At 39.6% G+C, this 21,329-nt stretch overlaps 1 protein-coding gene, 1 long non-coding RNA gene and 1 pseudogene across 4 annotated transcripts in view; all 3 read left to right on the top strand.

Moving 5' to 3' along the window:
- The window catches only part of LOC144966424 (DNA mismatch repair protein Mlh1-like), a 33,455-nt gene extending 27,794 nt beyond the window's left edge, over nucleotides 1–5,661 (top strand). For both annotated transcript variants that reach the window (XM_078902855.1, XM_078902856.1), the window contains one exon: nucleotides 4,992–5,661. In XM_078902855.1, coding sequence (XP_078758981.1) covers nucleotides 4,992–5,186 — 195 coding nt within the window. In that variant the 3' untranslated portion in view covers nucleotides 5,187–5,661. The remainder of the gene's footprint in view (nucleotides 1–4,991) is intronic.
- An 8,449-nt stretch (nucleotides 5,662–14,110) lies between these two features.
- On the top strand, nucleotides 14,111–16,034 carry LOC144966422 (uncharacterized). Its single transcript, XR_013644216.1, has 3 exons — nucleotides 14,111–14,669; nucleotides 15,299–15,511; nucleotides 15,821–16,034. It is a non-coding gene; the product is annotated as an uncharacterized LOC144966422 (long non-coding RNA).
- A 2,026-nt stretch (nucleotides 16,035–18,060) lies between these two features.
- LOC144964110 (uncharacterized) lies at nucleotides 18,061–19,492 on the top strand (annotated as a pseudogene). The gene has a single exon (XR_013643746.1). The product of XR_013643746.1 is annotated as an uncharacterized LOC144964110 (transcript).
- The last annotated feature ends 1,837 nt before the right edge of the window (nucleotides 19,493–21,329 follow it).

Genomic DNA, 21,329 nt, shown 5'->3' with positions numbered 1-21,329 from the left:
GTGGAAAATGAACCCGGGTTATGAGAGATGGGTACTAGTGGAGAATGAACCTGAGACTATAGAAACCGATGGGGATTGAACATGGGACTATGAGAGGTAAATACCAGTGTACAGTGAGCCCAGAAGGTACTTCTCTTTTTCGAAACCTACCGAAATCGTCAAAAGTTATGGGAAATGGGCACCAATGGGCAATGAACTGGAGACTCAGGGAAGTGCACACCAGTGGGAGTGAACATGGGACTCTGGGAGATGGAAATCTGTGGGAATTTTGAAGCCAACTTTGGGAGGTGGGTACCAGAGGAGAATGAACTTGAGACTATAGGAGGTGGACAGCAATGCGGAATTAACCTGGGACTCGGGGAAGATCACACCTGGAGGGAGTGAACCTGGGTCTAAGGGAAGAGGTTATCAGAAGGAAATGAACCTGGGACTATGGGAGATGGATACCTGTGGAAATTGAAGCCAGACTATGGGAGTTTGGTACCAGAGGAGAGTGAACCTGACACTATAGGAGGTGGGCACCAATGGATATTGAACCTGGGACTCAGGGAAGTGCACACCAGTAGGGACTGAACCTGAGACTGTGGGAGATGGATATTAGTGGGAATTGAATTCGACTATGGGATTCGGGTACCAGTAATTGCTTTTTTACAAAACCCGCCGAAACCCATATTCCCAGGTTCACCCCCCCACTGGTGTACACTTCCCTGAGTCCCAGGTTCACTCCCCACTGCTGCCTACTTCCCATAACTTTGTCGAGTTTTCGCAGGTTTCGAAAAAAAGAAACACCCGTCTAGAACAGTGTAAAATTTTAATAACTATAACACATTTTTCTGAAAATTTTGTATGTGTAAAGAAATCAGAATGAGAAAAATGTTGGCTGTATCGTAACGAATGTGACATTTTCCTATTGTTGACAAGGAAAGTTTTAAGGAAGCATGGGAATTTACCTATTTTTCAGATCTGATCTATCATTTCTAGATTTAATTATTTTTTGCTTTACTTTGCAAGCTTGAAGTGGAAACCAGAATTTCAGGTCTTAAGTTTTTTCCCCTGTCATCCCAGTCAGCCTATCTTCGTTTTAAAAGCACAGCTCTGTAAGCAAATCGTCACCAAAAAAAAAGCGTTTTGTGTGAGGCAAGAGAAGAAGCTTTTGAATGCTGTCAGGCATTTGAAAAACAGTGTGCCAAAAGGTTGTAATGCCTCGTCAGAATTGTATCTCAAGTAGCTAGTATCACTAGTATATGTTATCTCGACTTCCAGGCAAAGGTAAATTGAAATAACAAGATACCTTGTGGATCTAGATTTCTGCACAGGCCTTTTTGAAAAGTTTATTATTTGGAAATGGGATTACCATACATATTTCTATAGAGAGACATCTCATAAGATTGTGATTTGACAAATTGGATTCAATAGTCTGATGTCACATTGCCCAGCAATGGCGGCCATCGTAGTTCTAATCATTGCCTTTTTCACCCTGGGTCAGGGTATAGGCCACAGACAAACAGTTTCCATCCTTCTCTATCCTGAGCCAACTTTTTTTATCTCATTCCAGGTCTTACCACTTCTCTGTATATCAGCTTCTTTAATTCTTCTCCATGTTCCTCGTGGCCTTCCCCTTGATCTTCTGCCCTGAGGGTTCCAGTCCAATACTTTCTTTGTTATAGTTGAGTCATTCTTTCTAAGCGTGTGTCCAATCCACCTCCATCGTCTTCTTCCTATATCCTCTCCCACTGGTTTCTGCTGTGTTCTTTTCCATACTTCTTCATTTTTTATTCTATCCATCCATTTTATTCTGAGTAGCTTACGCATGCACCTGTTTACAAAAATCTGTACCCTCCTTATACATGCCTGTGATGCGTTCCAAGTTTCACATCCATACAGTAGGACAGACTTCACGTTTGAGTTGAAAAGTCTTAGCTTTAGTTGAAGGGAGATATCTTTAGTTCTCCAAACTCTGTTCAAAGATGTGAATGCAGCCTGTGCCTTTCCTATTCGTGCTTTCACCTCTGCTTCCGTGCCTCCATCCTTGTCAATTATACTTCCGAGATAGCAGAAAGTGTCTATATCTTCGAGTTCCTGATCTTTTACTTTGATCTGCTCCCTTTGACGCGTACCTATCCTCAAGACCTTTGACTTTGCAGGGTGAATTCTTAGACCAATTGATTCCAAGAGGCTGTTTATAATTGTGGTTTTTGCTTGCATCTGGTCCTGGGTGTGGGACAAAAGAGCCAGATCATCTGCAAAATCCAAATCATCCAACTGTGTCCAGGGGGTCCACTGTATCCCATTTCTTCTCCCTTTGGAGGTTTCCTTCATTAGCCAATCAATGGCAAGGATGAACAGGAATGGAGAGAGCAAGCATCCCTGCTTGACACCAGTCTTAATTTCAAAGCTGTCAGTAAGCTGATCTTCATGTACAACCCTGCAACTTGATCCTTCATACATTTCCTTAATGAGGTTTACTATCTTTTCAGGGAGTCCATAATGTGCCAGAATTTTCCACAATGTTGCTCTGTCAATACTGTCGAAAGCCTTCTCGTAATCCAGAAAGTTGACAATAAGAGGAGAGTTCCATTCTATAGACTGTTCCACTATGACTCGCAGAGAGGCAATCTGGTCAGCGGTTGAACGGTTTTTCCGAAAACCTGCCTGTTCGTCCCGCAGTTTAGCATCTGTTGCATTCTTAATTCTCTCTAAAATAATATGGTTGAAAACCTTTCCTGGGATAGAAAGAAGAGTGATGCCTCGATAATTATTACAATTACTGAGGTCCCCTTTCTTTGGAAGCTTGATAAGATGCCCTTCCTTCCAATCCTTTGGGAATATCCCGTCATTCCAGATTCTCTCAAATAGTGGGTGCAGGGCCTCAGCATTTCTTTCCGCATCAACTTTTAGAGCCTCCGGTGGAATCTGGTCTGGTCCAGCAGCTTTCCCCCTTTTCATCTTGTTAATGGCACCCACAATCTCTGCTATCGATGGTGGATCACAGCTAATTGGTAGCTCATTCCTTGCAGGCAAAATTTCTGGCTGGTTGTCTGGTGGTGGTCTGTTCAGAAGGCAGTTGAAATGTTCCCTCCATCTTTCAGATTGAGCCTCTTTTCCAAAAATAGTTTTCCCATCTTTGTCTTTGACTGGTACCTCTGGTTTCCCATATTTTCCAGCAAGTGTCTTGGTAGTTTGATAAAGGATCCTCATGTGTCCTCCAGTCGCTGCTGCTTCTGCTTTCTCTGCAAGTCTGTTCATGAATGCTTCCTTGTCTTTCTTCACAGATCTTTTGACTTCCTTAGCTATGGCTCGATACTGCTCTTGTGCATCCAGTCTTGAAGCCCTTGTTCAGCTTGCATTCACTTGTTCCTTCCTTGTTCTCCTCTTTTCAATAAGGTCCAAGGTGGTTGGACTTATCCATTCTTTATGTTCCGGTTTCTTTACCCCCAATACCTCATGGCAAGTTGTTATGTAGACTTCCTTGATCTTTGCCCAATGTGACTCTATGTCCTCCTCGAGCTCAGTAAGAGATTGGAATCTATTACTCAATTGTAGTTTGAATTCCTCATTCTTTTCCCCATCAAGTGCATTCACCTCGAATTTTCTTCTTGTATGTGATCTGGCCCCGTGTTTTCTGAGTCGGAGCTTAAGCTTTGCCAATAGCAGGTGGTGGTCTGATCCAACATCTGCCCCTCTCCGTACTGTCACATCTTCCAATGAACGTCTGAATCTACGAGAGATACAAAAATGATCAATCTGATTCTCTGTCACACCATCTGGTGAGACCCAAGTTGCTTTGTGGATCCTCTTATGGGGGAACACTGATCCTCCAATCACAAAACTGTTGAATGCACAGAAATTTGCAAATCTCTCACCATTATCATTCATTTCTCCCATGCCATGACGTCCCATGATACCTTCATAGCCTACGTTATCTTGTCCCACTTTTGCATTAGCATCTCCCATCAATATGTTGATGTCTTTCCTTGGCAACTTGTCAATGACTTGTTGTAGCAGACCATAAAATGTATCTTTGTCCTCATCTGTTGCATCATTTGTTGGGGCATAGATCTGTACAATGTTCATGCTGATCTTCTTACTCCGTGTTGTAAAGGACGCCATGATGATCCTTTCTCCGCATTGTTCCCATCCTCTCAGTGACTTCTGGGCAAACTTGCTTAGAATTATTCCTACTCCCTGTGTATGAATCCCGTCCCCTCTCCCTGAATATAAAATCTTCTCCCCAGACTTGAGGTGTTTCTGTCCGGATTGTATCCAGTGGGTTTCGCTTACTCCAAGTATATGCAGCCTGTATCTTCTCATCTCAGTCACAACTTGAGAGCTTTTTCCTGCTTCATACATGGTGCGAACGTTCCACGACGCAACTCGAAGCTGCTTGTTTGGCGAAGACGTCATCGGGTCAGCAGAGTCCTTTCGGCTTTGTCTGTTGTCCTTCATAAATTCTGTAATTCCAGAAACTCTTCGGTCGCCCAAGCTAAAAAAAGGATTTGGTTTGTCTGTCTGTGTTTCTGTAACGGTTTGAGTTTAACGGAAAGGGGTGTTAACCCTTTGCCAACCCCCAACCTGGAGGACCAGGTGACTCAAAGATGGGGGAATCACACACCATTAGTCGCCTTTTACGACACGCTGGCTTGGCATTGGGCTATTCTTGGCCCTCTCAGTTGAGGGACCCCGGACACCACACGTAGTTCTAAACAAAGAAAATCGGTACTTTTTATTCTTCATGCTGGCTAGAACTTTTCATATGTCTTGTGATCAGAATGTGTAAAAGTCAAAACATGATCAGAATTATAATATTTCTTTTTTCCTCTGGATACGCTTTTATGCTCGTCTGAGAAATATCTCATAAGGGTGTCCGCCATTGTTCCGATAGTTTAGAGCCAGTTACTAAGACACCATTACCATGCGTCATTAGGAGGGAAGTGACGTTACGACTGTTGAAGCGTATTAGGGATCTATTACTGTTTTCCTTCCTATTGCAGGAATGTGACATTCAAGACTACAAGAACAAAGACAAAGATACAGATTCTGCAACAGGATGGCGTTGGACAGTAGAGCATGTACTATATCCTGCCATTAAACAGACTTTACTGCCCTCTTCAGACATGGAAGATGATCGCACAGTCATTCAATTAGCCAATCTGCCTGATCTATATAAAGTGTTTGAACGATGTTGATACCGTACATCCTTGTTTTGGCTCATGCTCATGTGCTTATGGTGCTGTGATTATCCTCGGTTTCTATTCATTTGAGTGAGAGTGAAAGGCTTATAGCAAAAGTATTTCTTAACTCACTCAATCCTAAAGATTTTTGCTACTTTTCAAAAGTGGAAAAAATGTATTAAAAATGAGCATGTACATAGATAGTTTTATTCAACTATCATTAACATGGAAAAACTATATATAACATTAGCTTTGATACTGCGCCTATAATTTCTCTCAGAAAAATGTAATAAATAGGCATGGGGTAAAAGTAACCCGGGTAAACCATGGATATAGTCGGTGTTAGGGCTGAGTGAGTTAAAGTCATTGACTATTGAAAAAAAAAATAAATTATGTAATGCAATTGAAATGGATACTTTTGTTTTGCTGCAAATGTAATTCTCCTTGAGCAAAATATGGTTCAACATTGAATAAACTGATTCAACATTTACTTTTCATTGAATGAATCTTCATGCTTGATTTTTACTTTCAGAATATAAAACTAAAGATCACAATTTTATTTACGACACATGTTTTAAAAAATAAGCTTCAGACCTCAATTATTTGAGTTTTCAGTTTCTGTATAGACATCATATTAATATTAACAAGATACCTCCCATGGTGGGCGGGCAGGAGGTCACTTGCTGTGTTTTCTACTTCTAGCCCCCTATATTTGTTTGTCTTTGTCTTGGAATGGGATTATTTGGTTTTTTCCTGGCCTTTGCCAGATTCCTTGGATGAGAGGGAAACAGATCTATAATGTCTGTTTTGAAAGGTGATATTTTCTTTCCTTGTAAATCATCTGTCATGATAGTTATATTTTTTTTTTGGTAAACTTTTGAGTGTGTTTCTCATAGTGAGATCCTGTGCTGGTGTCTGGATGAGACTTTTAGGTGATCTCAAACTAAGTACATTGATGGTATACTTTTGGAATCTACATCTGTTCCCTATTTGAACCAATTCCCTTTTGTCATAAAACACAAGATAAACAATGGGGATATCCAAGATGGCGGACGTGTTTACATTTCTCTCCTGATTCAATCTTCTTGATCTAAATTCTAGAAATATTTAGGCAGTGACAATAGTACTCAATATTATTATTCAATATTGATATTGAATCTTCTCGCTCCCCTCACCAGAAACACAAAACTTGAATGAAATATCGGACATCAAAACTTGTTCATTTTCGAATTGGATTTATGTAATTTCTGCCTTCGAGAGGATTCCGGCTTGTGTGTGTACTTGAGATATCTAGTTGAGATTAGTTAGATACTTATCAGATTGGAGTGAACAACAAGATACAGTGATACAGTACAGCTAAGACTTAGATAGATCTAGTCATTTAACAAGTAAGAAGATGAGCTTAAACAGCAGTAGTAGGAAAGGTAGATCTGGCAGTGCCAGTACTAGTAGTGGCAGTAGTAGGAAAGAAAGCCCTGCACCGATGAGTACAAATAAGGCAAAAGCAAAAGCTGAGACTGAGACTTGCGGAAAATGTGAATATGTATGCAAAGAGATTGAGAAATGCTTACAGTGCGAGCTCTGTGACCAGTGGTTTCATACTTTGTGCGAAAAGATAGATGATGACACCTATCAACTGTTGAAGAAAGACTCAGAAAAAGAATGTCCGCTGCTGCATTACTACTGCTCTAAGTCCTGCAACAAAGTGGCCTCAAAGTTCTTGGGCAATTTCATGCAGCTTGAAAAGGAAGTAGATAAACTCAGGAAAAAAGTAGAAGACGTTGATAAAAGTGTGAATATCATTCAAAAAGGTGAATTCACAGAGGAGATGATAGAAATAGTGAAATCAACAGCAAAGGATGAGATAGAGGCCTACCCTATGTCTGAGGCGAGTGAGATTAAGGAGAGACTCAAGAGAAGTACAGAAGAAAAGTCAGATAGAGTAAGACAAGATATAAATGAAATGAGGAAAATCAATGAAACTGAGGAGAAGAAGCAGGCAATGGTGAAAAAGAACCTGGAACTAGAAGAGGAGAGAAATGAAAGGGCTAAGAGAGTGAAGAATGTAATTATGTATGGCATACCAGAAGCTAAAGATGGCGACAACAAGGAAGATATAAGAAAAGCCCAAATGGTACTCAAAGAGTTGCAGGTTCATGGAAACAAAGACAGCCTCAACCCTATAGAGCAAGTGATCAGATTGGGCAGAAGAGAAGATAGACCAAGACCCATGAAAATAAGTCTGATGTCAACGGATCAGCGTAACACTGCTCTTAGGAACAGCAAACAGTTGAAAGACCATAAACGGGAATGCTTACAGAAGGTGTATATTGGAGTTGACCAAACAATTATGCAAAGAGAGCAGGCCAAGGAGTTAAGAGAGGAGCTGAAGAGAAGACGAGAAGCAGGGGAAGATGTAGTCATATATAAGAAAAGAGTCATTTTCAGGGAAAAGTTTAGTGAACAAATAAGAAAGAGAGACTGCGATGTTGTAGGAAATGACTGGGACTGGGATGAGGAATGACTATATTGGAAACATGTCAGTCCAATTGCCCAAAATGTTTCTGAGCAAGGACTCGAAGACAACAAGAAAATTCAAAAAAGAGAAGTACCAGTAAATGATAAGGAGGGGCAGCACGTGAATATGAAAAATACCCTGAAGTTCATGTACACGAACGCAGACAGTGTGATGAATAAGAGAGAGGAGCTAAAGGCTATGGCAGAAGAAGAAGATCCAGATGTGATAGCAATAACAGAAGCTAAGCCAAAGAATGCAACAACACACCCAACCATAGCAGAGTTAGGTATTGAGGGATACACTATAATAGCTAGCAGAGATTTTGAAACTTCCGGCAGAGGAGTATACTTATTGGTGAGAGAGAACCTCAAGGTTAACCCCATAGAGGAACTCACAGATCACGACTTTAGGGAGAGCGCTTGGTGCTCGATTGGAGTAACTGGACAAAGTCAGATACTAGTAGGAGTGATTTATCGGAGCCCAAATAGCACAGGAGAAAATAATGAGAGAATGTTGGAGATGATAAGGAGAGCATCACAAAAAAAGCATTCAGAGATAATTATTATGGGAGACTTCAACATGCCGGAACTGGAGTGGAAAGGGATGGACGAACCAAAAGAGGGAAGCCTGGAGGAAAGTTTCATAGAAACCATTGAAGATTGCTACCTACAACAGATAATAAAAGAACCCACGAGACAGAGAAAAAACCAGAAGCCCAACGTATTGGACTTGATATTGATGGAGGAAGAAAATGACATAATCGACCTAAGACTGAGCCACCCACTGGGAAAAAGCGACCATGCGACCATATTCCTAAAACTGAGGGCGACATCAGAGACTGTAGATGAAAAACTGACACTCAGATATAGGAAGGCTGATCTAGAGAGTATGAAAGAGGAACTGGGGCATATCAAATGGGAGGAAATACTAATAGAGGACACCGTAGGAAACAACTGGAGTAGATTTACCAGAGTACTTAACCAATGCTTCGAGAAAAACATCCCGAAAAGCAGAGGGAACCGGGTTGGGAGAAGAAATCAACCTTGGATGACGCAGGAAGTGAGAGAGGCATTACGGAAGAAGAAGGCAGTAAATAGAAGATACTCTAGAAGCAAAAAGGAAGAGGATTGGGACAAATACAAAAGAGTGAGAAACGCAACTACTAAAATAGTCCGAAAAGCGCATCAAAAGTATGAGAACAAGATAGCAGAGGAAACGAAAAAAAATCCAAAAGTATTCTGGAGTTATGTAAACAGTAAAATGAAGACAAGACAGGGAACCTGTGACATAAAAAAAGAAGATGGCACTTGGGCATCTGAAGATGAAGACAAGGCAGAGGTGCTAAATCTCTTCTTTGCAAGTGTCTTTACAGTGGAGAACCAGAAAAACTTGCCAGATATTGCTAAAAGAAGTAATATAGATACTACACAATGGCCGATTACTGAAGAGAGAGTAATGAAGAGACTACAAAACCTAAAGGAGAGTAAATCACCTGGACCTGACAAACTTCATCCTTACATCCTAAAAAACTTAGCAGAGCAGCTAGTAGAACCCCTAACCAAGATATTTAACCAGTCGATGAAAGAAGGAAGACTACCTAGGGAATGGAAAGAAGCTAACGTCACAGCCATATTCAAGAAGGGAGACAGAAAAAATCCAGAAAACTACAGACCAGTGAGCCTGACATCTGTCGTCTGCAAGCTCATGGAACAGCTGATTAGAGAAGAAATGGTTGATCATATGACCAAGAACAAACTATTCAGCAAAGATCAACATGGTTTCATGGCGGGAAGGTCTACAGTAACAAACCTACTTGAAACAATGGATGACTGGACGAGAGACCTGGAATTAGGCAACAATTTAGATGTCATATACCTCGACTTCAGAAAGGCATTTGACAAAGTTCCACACTGGCGCCTAATCAGGAAATTGGAACAGTATCAAATTAATGATCAGACAGTCAAATGGGTCCGAGATTTCCTCAAAGATAGAAGACAAAAAGTGATAGTGAATGGAACAGCATCAACAGAGAGACTGGTAACAAGTGGAGTTCCACAAGGAAGTGTACTGGGACCAGTTCTCTTCCTGATTTATATCAATGACTTGCCAGACAATCTATCATCTAAATGTAAATCTTTGCCGATGATACTAAGCTCTATGGAGTAGCTAATACAGAAGAAGAAAGAAACACCTTACAACAAGATTTGAAAAAGCTTGAAGAATGGTCCGAAATATGGCAGATGGAGTTCAATGTAGATAAATGTGCAGTTCTTCACCTAGGAAAAAACAACAGAGAAGCAAACTATATAATGAAAGAAAAACCCCTGCAGAAATCCAATGGGGAAAAAGACCTAGGAGTATTTATTGATAGGAAGCTAAACTTCAAGAAGCAAATTAAAGATGTTCAATCTAAGGCTAGTAAAACACTCGGAATAGTGAAAAGAAATTTCAAGAATCTGAAAACAAAACACATGACTACCATCTACAAGACTATGGTTAGATCAAAGCTGGAATATGCTAACTGCATATGGTATCCGAAGTTTGAGGGAGACAAAGACTGTTTGGAAAGAGTGCAAAGGAGAGCAACAAAACTTATCACACACCTGAAAGACAAAACATACTGTGAGAGATTGAAAGAATTAAATCTCCCGACCTTAGATTACAGGAGAAGAAGGGGAGATATGATCCAAACATATAAAATAGTAAAGGGAATAGACAGGGTAGAGGCAGGATTCCTTAAACCAAACAAGAACATTCAGACACGAGGAAACAGCAAGAAACTGAAAAAAGAACGTTTTAAAACAAATGAAAGAAGGAACTTTTTTTCATCTAGAATTGTAAATAACTGGAATAAACTACAAGAAACCACAGTATCAGCAAAAAATTTGAATAAATTCAAAGCAGAGTTGGAGATAAGCAACACCCTAGGAAACAAGTTCAATTATAAAAATTGGTCCAATCATTAATAGATGAGGAGGAGCGAAGGAGACTACACCAAGTCTAAAAGCTCTATACAGAGGTATCCAGGTATCCAGGTAGGTATCCAGGTGAGACAGATCTTTCTGTTTGTAAAATTTGATAGTTTTTATCATGGACAGAGCCTTATCTGTGAAATATGTGGAGTTGATTAATTTCGTTCCTTGTTAGTCATCTCTTTATTCTTTATAAAAAACTCTTGGAGGGCATAGCCATTTTCTTTAGCATAGTTTACTATATTTGTCATCTCAACGATGATGGTTAATTTTAAACTTGTATAATTCAACTAATTCAATTTTTACAAGTCTTGAATTATAATGGACTGCAGTTGCCATGGTTTTATGATTGATTCTTGTCATCAAAACTACATAACATTGTATTCTAGATTGTCATGATAAATTGCCATACTTTCGCTTACATTTTACATATACCTCCCCAGTAATGATGGTATGGTTTTTATAACTAAATGTACAAAGACAAATAATCTGACAACTCTTACACCCGACAATTACTAAAATTAAAGCAGCAATACTGTTATAGACCTTACACAATGCATATTACAGTAATCAAATTCACTTTGATGAAAACTAAGACTACTACAATTCTTGAGTCGATTATAGCATGTAGAAATGCAACTATCAACTACCATCAAATTCAAATGTACAAAGGCGTAAAAAAACAAAAATCCACTTAGACAAGTCTTACTCCTATTGCTGCTTTTATTGCAGTAACTGCTCAAGATATCTCCCATCCAAACGTATTGCAGCAATCAACCTCAATTTGATGAAAACTAAAAGCACTATTAGGTGGTCGGTTAGTGCATTTGAACACGATGATGGTTGTGTATATTTGTATAAGGTGGTTCATTTTGAATCGAAATGAGGGAAGATATTTTTGATGGAAATGGAAACCTGTTTGTTCTTCAGACGAAAATAGTGTATCCCTGACTTAGCATATGTATCTGCTCATGCAAAATTAGTCAAGAGTTAAGAATCTATTAATAATACAAGTTTTTTGTCGAGACCGAGGTTTTACTTTCACTTTCAGATTTTTAAATATTTTGATACACCATAGATAAACTCCCGGTTTTCACCTCGTATTTTCTCAGGTTTTTGTTGTTTCATTTTTTTTTCCTGACAGGACCTTGACCTTGATTGTTTACTGATGTTTACAAATTAATGTAATCAGAGGTATTGGAAAATAAGTGAATGGAGGGGTCAGAACATAATTTGTTCAACTCTCCTCACAAGGTAGGACTAGGGATCAATGTTGATCATGTGTGCAGTTGAGATTGTTGTTTCCCCTCCCATCCACCCAGCAGTAATTGGGCAGCTGGACCCATTAGATGTGGCAGAAAGCATGTTAAAATAGATTTGCATCCTCCTATCCAAAGATGGCAAGCAATTGATACTTTTTAACATTAAAGAAAAAGGGATAGACTCAATCTCCAAGCTCTAAAACACAACTTAGATCTGTCAGAAAGTACCTTGCAACCATCATTTTACCCAAAGAATAATAGCAAGTGGGAGTCCCGATAGCTCGGATGGTAGAGTACTCCCTTCACACACAAGGGACCAAACTTGATCCCCTATGAAGTCAAGATTTTTTTCTGACGCCCAACCCCCTTTCTTTAGTACTTTGTGATAGACTTATCCAAAGGGTTGTATGAGATTGCTATTGTGTGTTTAATGAGATAGAAACCGGGATAAACTTTGGCTCAATGGGCCTAAAGGGGCTGAGGGACTAAAAAAATAACAATCAGCTTTTATTGTCCATTTAACACCCAAGAAAAAGTCCTGTTCCGTGAGCCATGAGGATAATGCAGAAAGGACTTAAACATGTAACAAGCACCACAAAACGCTTTAAAAACAGAGACAAACCTGAAGATAATAAAAAAATCACTTTTATTCATACAATAAATATAATGGACAAATGAATGAGAATGGGGAGAGGCTGGTTGGCATTGCCATTGAAAACAAACTCAGCATACACAATGCACAAGAATCACACGCGGCATTTAGGGTAGAATCGGGTACATTCGCTGTCAGGGAAATTCGTCGCAGCTTTCTACGATGTATTTTCAAGCAAGATAAAATTTTCATCTCTTCACCCCTCCAAGGAAGAGCTCATTTTCGGTAATCTTGGGTTTCTTAAGTTGATTGCATCAGACAAGGGTCCAGCCAATCACATAATATAATCTATTAATCAAGTTGGAGTGGAGTGAGTCGCTCCTGATCACTTCTTGACAGGTCTGACGTTTGCTTAATTTTTTGCGCTTAATATCCAAAACGATATTGTATCGATTTTTATGATCAATATAAACCTTTAGCTGTTATTTTATTAACCCATTGCTTAGAATCTTCTGTATCTATTTGATTGACCGTTCTAGATGGGATCGAAGTTGTAACCTGAGCTGAGATGAGCTATGTAAATGCTTTATGGACTGGAGTTTGTGATTAGATTTGAGATTCTCGTGTGGTGGTAAGGTTCCGATCAAGTTTTAATTTAACCTAAATCTATGTTAAGAAGGTTAGACTATATCTGGTAAAATAAGAATAAATTTAAATTTCAAAGGGCTCGAGGAAGAAGTGCATGTTAAAGTAGGTGTAGTGGACTGTAAAGTTAAAATGGGTGACAGTATCGTGAAGATCAACATTAGCGGAAAGGCCAGTTGTGCTGTCCCCACAGGAATATATATCCGATTCCGCATCCGTTAGCAAAAGAAAAAGAAAAAAAAATTGGCTCTTTTTTGCCGAAAATTTTGGCCTTGTATTTTCGTTTTCAAAGAAAATCGGCGTTTGGTTATCCTAGACACTCCTTTTTACTTCCGTTACTTATTTTAATTACAAAAGAGCTCTGATCCATGACCGGAAATGTAGTTCAATCTCACATTGCCTCACAACAACAATAGCCTACTCAAAATCAAAATGGATCGCTGTCTACAAAGACAGAAGTCAGGTCGCAATGTCACAGCCCATCAGAGGCACAGTAAATACAAACAGTGGACTCACGTGTCTGGGGCAAATTGTTCTGCACTGTGTGCAATGTTGTGGTCAACCACAAGAGAAAGTCTGTGGTCGAGAAACACAGGGACTCGGCCAAACATCAAACGAAGAGCAAAGGTGAGCCCTCTGGCTCTGTCCCTGCGAAACGTCAAAAGACGATAACTTCTTGTAATGGTGTGACCTCCACTTCATCAGCACCCAACACCATCTCCAGTGAAGGTAAGTTTGGCTAAATCACAAGTCTCCTGCACACACACAAAAAGTTCAACTTCAAACATACTATCCCGCCATGCCATGCTAATAATGCTATCATTATAATAAATTAAGTGTGTATAGTATTTTATAGTATAGGCCTATAGATCTAGTATAGGCCTAGCCTGCACCCACAATAGCAACTTGTTGAGTAATAAGCTCAGGAATCTATTTAGATCTAGATATAATCTAGTTTCTATGCGCTAAACTTGTGAAATATTGACATGTTTTTATTATTAAAAGAACTTTTTTATTGATCGTCATTATTAATATTGAATTGGTCATTGCTGGTTGTTGCTGCTTTCATCATAGATAAACGTTGCTGTTGTAGAATGATTTCATTATTGACTAGGACTAGGAGATGTGGCTAGAAGTGTTATTATTTTCATTATAAATATTATAATACAGTGTTAAGTTACATTTTGTCTCCTGCCTCATAAATTTTAATTTTAAGCCTTTGCTTCTGATTTTCATACTGTTTTTTTTTTCAGCACGTAATGAGTTATGCAAAGACCTGGTTGCTGTTTTTGCGGCCTGTAACATTCCCCTGTCAAAGCTGGATCACCCGCAGTTTCGGAACTTCCTGCATAAACATGTAGTGAATGGAGGTGCTGTGCCAAAGTCCAGACAACTGCAAGAATGCTACCTGCAGCGTGAGTTGGCAGACAAGAAAGACCTGGTGCAGAAGGCAATCGAGGGAAAGCCAGTAGCTGTCATATGCGATGAAATGTCTGATGACATTGGCAGGTAGCGCATTTTTTATTTACTTTAGAAATAAAACAGGAGCGCGATAGCTCAGTCGGAAGAGCGTCGGCCTATCATGCGAACTGACACAAGTTCGAATCCCAGTAGAGCCACATTTTTTTCTGGTCCCCCCTGTCCACCCAGCAGCAAATGGGTAGCTGGGTCTCTCGAGATCTGGTGGAAAGTACCATGCGATAGACTAGCGTCCTGTCAAAGTGGTAACAAGTAATTGTTACTTGTCCATTTAACGCTATAGAAACCAGGATAAACTCCGGCCCAATGAGCCTCAAGGCTTTGTCCTAGTTAAGATCACCCAATTTGTCAGCTCAAAGGTCATTAGAATGTCTCCCGAACACATACCAAACACACAACACCGCAAAACTCAACTACACTTCAGAATGTTTAATTCGAACATTTTTTTAACAAAATTTATGTTAATCCGACAAAGCTAAAAATTCCTGAATTTTTTCTTAATGAATTGAAATAGACAAGATAATCCAAAATACTCTTTTTAAGCCTTATTCCGAAATCATTGTTCCCGTCCCCAGCAATTCGGATTAACCGTTCTGGAGTGCATATGATTTTTTAAGAATCATTTATTTTTTGTTTTTTTAATAATTTTTCCCCCTTAGATTTGTCCTCAACGTTTTGGTTGCCCCCATGGAGCCGGACTCTGATGGCAAGATCAAAAGCTACCTCCTAGACACGGTGTTTCTGCCGAAAACAGATCATGCACAAGTGTCAGGTGCAGTGATCACCACCCTTGTCAACTGGAAGGTGAAGTTCCAAGACGTTATCACCTTTAACACAGACAATGAAAAAGGCATTCCGTGAAGTGATCAAAGGTATGATTATAAGATTTTTGTGTAAATATTTTCCCCAGACTTAAGATATGGTAATAGTAATAATAATACTAGCATTTAAATGGCTTATCATTGAAAGGATTATTACATGTCTCTAATTTATTCCACAGTTGAAACAAGTTTAAGCTATAGTAGTCTTGCCTGGAGGATGGAAATACTGAAATTGTGACCATATCTGTTTTAATTTGCAGATCACCACAGATTGCTTTTGACTTACTCTCTTTGTGTTTGTAACTGTATTATGGTCACATTATTTTACAAGCTCATGACAAACATGTACTTTTATTTCAGGTGTGATGCCAAACTGCTCTCTTGTTACGTGCCTAGCACATATCATGAACTTATTGGGAGAGTCATTCCGGAAGCCATTCGAGCAGACAAACAAATATGTCAAGTCAGCCAATGCCATATTTTGGCATGCTGGGGCCAGGAAAGCACGTTACATTCGGTACCTCAAGGAATCAGACCCCGAAAAGACACCCAAGTTGGCCCCTAACCCAGTGGGTACAAGGTAAGTGTTGTAATAATACTAATAATAATAATGGATAATTCTATAGCGCACATTTCACCTGGGGGTGCACAGGGCTCTTCACACAGTAGAAGTTGTTTGCATATTTACTTATTATTCATGAGTGGCAGTTTTTTTATCTGAAAAATAGATTTTCTGTTACTCGTTCCCGGATTTTGTGGAGAGAAATATTTATTTTCCACATACGTATATATTTTGCAAATTTCACCTTCCCAAAATGATTATCTATATATGTGATTTTATCCTCTAAAATTTTCTTTGCCTTCTCCCTTTTCAGGTTTAGTACATCTAATCTTAAATGCCTAAAAAAAAAAGAACGGAACAGGTTTGGCTCTGGCAGTCAGTGAGTTACAAAATAGTGTATAGTACAGAATAAGTATGGCACATAAGACATTTATAATTATATTTTTACTAATTCTGTTAATGTCCTTCTTTATTTCAATATAGATGGAACTGCTGGTTGATGCTGTCGAGTACCATCGAGAGAACATGGATGCCTTCCTTGGGTTTATTAAAGCAGAGGTAGCCCACTCTAAAGTGCCATATTGTGACTCACTCCAATACCTGGCCGGCCTGTCTGCAGATATCAGAATACAAATTAAAGCAGAAATGGACTTCATCTCTGAAAAGTGCAAAGTCTTTGTGCAAGCAACAGACTTGTTTTCAAAGTCAATCAACAGTTGCTGTCAAGGTAAGGCGCTTTCATTTCAGCAGGTCTATTTTGCCTATAACACATAATTATGCATGTATTGCTTTTTTAAGACTTTTTTTTGTATTTCCTCTGTTGTATAGTATCAACTCAGTCCAGTCTAAGATTTAACACATCACTCCTCCCTCTTTGAGTTTTAAAAAAAATCGTTACTCTAGTCATAATGGTCGTCCTTGCCTTAATCACAGGAAACTATATTTAACACATAAAGTCTGATAAAAGTTGCCTGTGTTCTTACCACCAATAAAATCATCACTTTCATTCTAATTTATACTTCTTGTAAGCCAGCCAACAAATCATACTCATGATTCCGTTTTTCTCTCTCTCTTTCTTCTATTTTTCAAATCCAGGCATGGTCCAAACTTGAAAGTTTGCAGTACTCCTTTAGAAGCTGTGGAGTCAGCATGAGGGAAGCATCTAAGCATTTCCCAGAAGACCTGCCCTCAAAGGACAAATTGGCTCTGCAGGACCGATACTGCCAAGCTGTCTCTGCAGTGTCAGAAAAGGTTGATAAGTATATGACCCCAGATGGCCAACCAGCAGTTGAATTTCTACAGCAAATTCAATTTTTTGATCCAACTCGACTGGTGACATTTGACTTTAACAAAGACCGTTTACAGAGTGCTCTGCCTGGTTTGTCTGCTGTTCCAGAGAGTGAGTTTCACTGGTACAGGGAAACTGTGGGACCACAAGCGGTTAAAGTGTCTGGGGGTTGCCAGTGGACCTCACTATATTCTGGAACAGCAAGGCAGATGAGTTGCCTCAGCTGTCAAAATGTGCACGAAAGTATATTTATGCTCTTGTGAATTCAGCTGATGCAGAGCGAAGTTTTTCATTGTACAACCTGGTCTTTTCAGACCGCAGACGATCTTTGAGTGAGGATAACCTCAAGGGTCTTGTTTTCATGTTTTATAACAATTTTATTGATTCTCTGTTGTAAGTGGTACATGTAATATTTCTTAAATTTCTTTTTAGCTTTAGACAACCATTTAATAAATTACAAAATGACATCCAACTCAAAATACAATTTTATGTCAGAGTTATTCTCACCACCCTGTTGCATGCCTAAACGTTATCACCAGTGTTGTGATAAGATTTAGTTGGTCATTAATATTGTTGTCATCGTATTGTGAATTAATGTTGATTTGATTTACTTGTTCTCTCAGCTTATAAATTTACATTACCACGTTACAAAATGTCGGATGTTTGGCATAATTTATGGCATAATGTTGGATTTTTGGCATAATTTATGACACAATTTGCCCTTTTTTTGGCATAATATTGGCATAATTTTGCCCCAAAAATGGCATAATTCCGCGGGGACAGAAAAGGGCAGGGCATCCAGTAGTATTTTCAGTTGACGAAGAAGAAGTAATTGCAAAACATGTTGAGGTTTGTGCAGATTATGGCATGCCTCTTGAAGCAATGGACATACAGCTTATTGTGCATGGTTACTTAAATAAAATTGGAAGAAATGTCTCAGCTTTTAAAAACAATGCACCCGGGCCTGATTGGGTGGCTTCATTTCTAAAAAGAAACACTACTCTCTCCACAAGAATGTGCCAGAACATCAAACGCTTTCGTGCCAAAGTGACACCCAAGAGATAAAAATTTACTTTCAACAATTAGAAAAGTCTCTTGAAAATGTCCCCAAAGAAAATATAATGAACTATGATGAGACCAACCTCTCAGATCAGCCTGGAACAAAAAAGTGTATTTTTCGGAGGGGGGTGAAATATCCAGAGCGGATAATCAACTTCAGCAAGGGTAATATAAGCATCATGTTCGCGGGTACTGCTGATGGGCAACTTCTCCCCCCTTATGTTGTTATAAGGCATCACACATGTGGGATTCATGGATGGAAGGAGGGCCCCCGGATGCTCGTTACAGCAAAAGCATATCGGGTTGGATGGATTCGATTAACTTCGAAGAATGGTTCAGAAGTGTTGTTGTTCCGTGGGCAAGGAGGAAAGAGGGAAAAAAAGTTCTAATCGGAGACAATTTGAGTTCCCACCTAAGTTACTCTGTAATAGAAATGTGTGAAAAATATGACATTGGTTTTGTGTTATTACCCCCCAACAGCACTGACAAGCTCCAGCCCCTTGACGTCTCCTATTTCGGCCCAATGAAGCGAGCTTGGAGGAAGATTATGACGGATTACAAAATGAAAAATCCAAATTCAACGTCGTTGGACAAATCTGATTTCCCTAGACTATTGTCGAAACTTATCACTGATTTGGGGATGAAAACAAGGGACAATCTCGTTTCAGGGTTTAGAACATGTGGCATTTTCCCCGTAAATGCCAACAAAGCTTTGAAAAAATTCCGCCAAGAAAAAGACGTTAGCTCATGTGACTCCAGTTTGGTGAGTGAATCATTCGAGGAATATCTTCACAACTTCAAATTCACCCCTGGTGGTAACCAAACACGCAGGAAAGCAAAAAAGAAAGTGAACGTTATTCCAGGCAAATCATTGTGTGCCGATGACTTAAAATCAAATTCCACAGCTAAATCGTCTGTTGATTGCACACAAGAACCCATCGTCTCAGATATTGTTCAACCTTCAACATCTGCAGAAGAGGAAGCCTCAACATCAACTGCTGCCCAAGGTCTCTCATCACCAGCTGCTGCATCAAATACTTCATCAGATGATAGCATCTCGGACAACTCAGTATATGATGACAGCGACGGTGATTGGGAACCCCCCGCAAAGAAGAAGAGCTGAAACATTTTCAAGGACTTAAGATAATTTCAGAATAATATTTTGAGTCTTATATCACTGACTTACTATTTTTGTGTGTAATAATGGTTTAAAATGTCCTAATGTTAAACAAAAGAATTAAACCATGTTTTATGATAGTAATGTGTGTTGTAATTGAATTACTGTTAAGGTGTGCAAAGTAGCCCTGTTTTCTCATATTAAAGTTTTATCAAGAAAATTTACTTTATCTCTCTTTGGTTTCATAATTTTCACAAATTATACATATGCACCTCTAGTACAACACTTGACCCCTCCAAAATGCTTTGATATCAGTTATTTGCCATTGCATGAGTTCAGAATTTTCACTGGAAGGTTGCACCAAGTGCAAAGTAGCCCCGTTCTACGGTACCTGTACCTCTCTTCGGAGACAGAGAAATATAATGTCCAAAACTTACAATGTAAAACGTGTCAATTACAAAATTCAAAGAAAAGACGTGATGATAGAAAAAAGGCAGACTGAGTTAAGAAGTTTGAGGAGAGACAAGAAGTTGTTGGAAAGGAGGGTGAAGGCTTTAGAGTTGGTGGGGGAAAGGGCTTATTTTCTCATGATGTTGGAAAAGGAGAAGAGAAAACGAGTTAATACCGAAATAGCACTAAACAAAGCAAAGTTAAAATTAAAAAACCTTGAGGATTTGTTACGGAGTGAGCAAAATAGAATTCTGATTTTGGAAAGTGAATTAGAACAACCAACAAATGGAGATGACCACGTCATCAATACTCACACAGGACGGTATTGCGACAACATGCAACTGGCAATTTATAAATGCTTGGTTAGCATTGTTCCTGTGGAGAGAGCTGGCGACCTGATTCTATATCCTGTTCTTCACGACCAACAGCTTTCCTGTGCTCCGGGACCCTCGACAGTTTGCCGCATGGCTCATGAGCTTGGTGTGCTGTCCAACCTCCAGACTGCAGAAGCCATGTTTTTATCGGACAACACTACACTTGCATGGGATGCCACCTCCATTGAGGGCACTCATGTGAACGAGGTCCACATTGTTACCTCACAGAGGAAAACTATGTACCTGCAGGTTGGTCACTTGTCCGGTGGAACAACAGAGGACTATTTCAACCACATAATCAACACCCTCAAGGGAATTGCTGCATCATATGCTTCCTATACCGACCAGACAATGGAGGATGTCTTAAGCATATTTTATGCCAACATAACCTTTACCCTGACAGACAGAGCTGCCGTCAACCACTGCGTCAGTGCCGAGCTGAGTACCCTATGCTCCTGAACAAAGAACTGGTGGAGCTAAACTGTAACGTCCATCCACTCGATGGGTTAGCCTCAACCACAAAAAAAGCTCTTGGTATTCGTGACAGAGCTAAAAATATACCAAGTAATGTATATGGCAAGGACTGTCATGCAGCCAACTTCATTTATTGTTTTTCAAAACTTAGATACAAAGCAAGTTCTGGTGATCCTGCAGGATTCAAATTATTTTTAGACAGATCTGGACTCAGACAAGGCATTCTTCCTCTGTATGTAGGAAACCAGCTCCATGTTTTGTTCCATCTGCAGGCATCATTTACAGCCTAAAGGAATCATTCACCACCTACCTGAAGAAGTATTGCACTGCAACCCAGATTCGCCTGTCCCTTCTCGGAGACCTGAGTAACAGTGATATAATGGTGCAGGTACAATTTCTAGGTCTCTTTGGGAAAGTCTTGACTGGACCCTGGATGTGCCTCTTCTACAAGAATCCAGAGCAGAAGAGACATTTGGAAATAGTGTCATATACGAAGGGATGTATGAATTATCTGCATGAGCTCTCTGCTGACCCTTCTAAATTGC

The sequence above is a fragment of the Berghia stephanieae genome, chromosome 2 (assembly GCF_034508935.2).
Source record: "Berghia stephanieae isolate SIO BIC M18660-M18661 chromosome 2, UCSD_Bste_1.3, whole genome shotgun sequence".
Taxonomy (NCBI): Eukaryota; Metazoa; Mollusca; class Gastropoda; order Nudibranchia; family Aeolidiidae; genus Berghia; species Berghia stephanieae.
The sequence above is the reverse complement of the archived record's forward strand: the minus strand, read 5'-3'. Positions and strand labels throughout refer to the sequence as shown.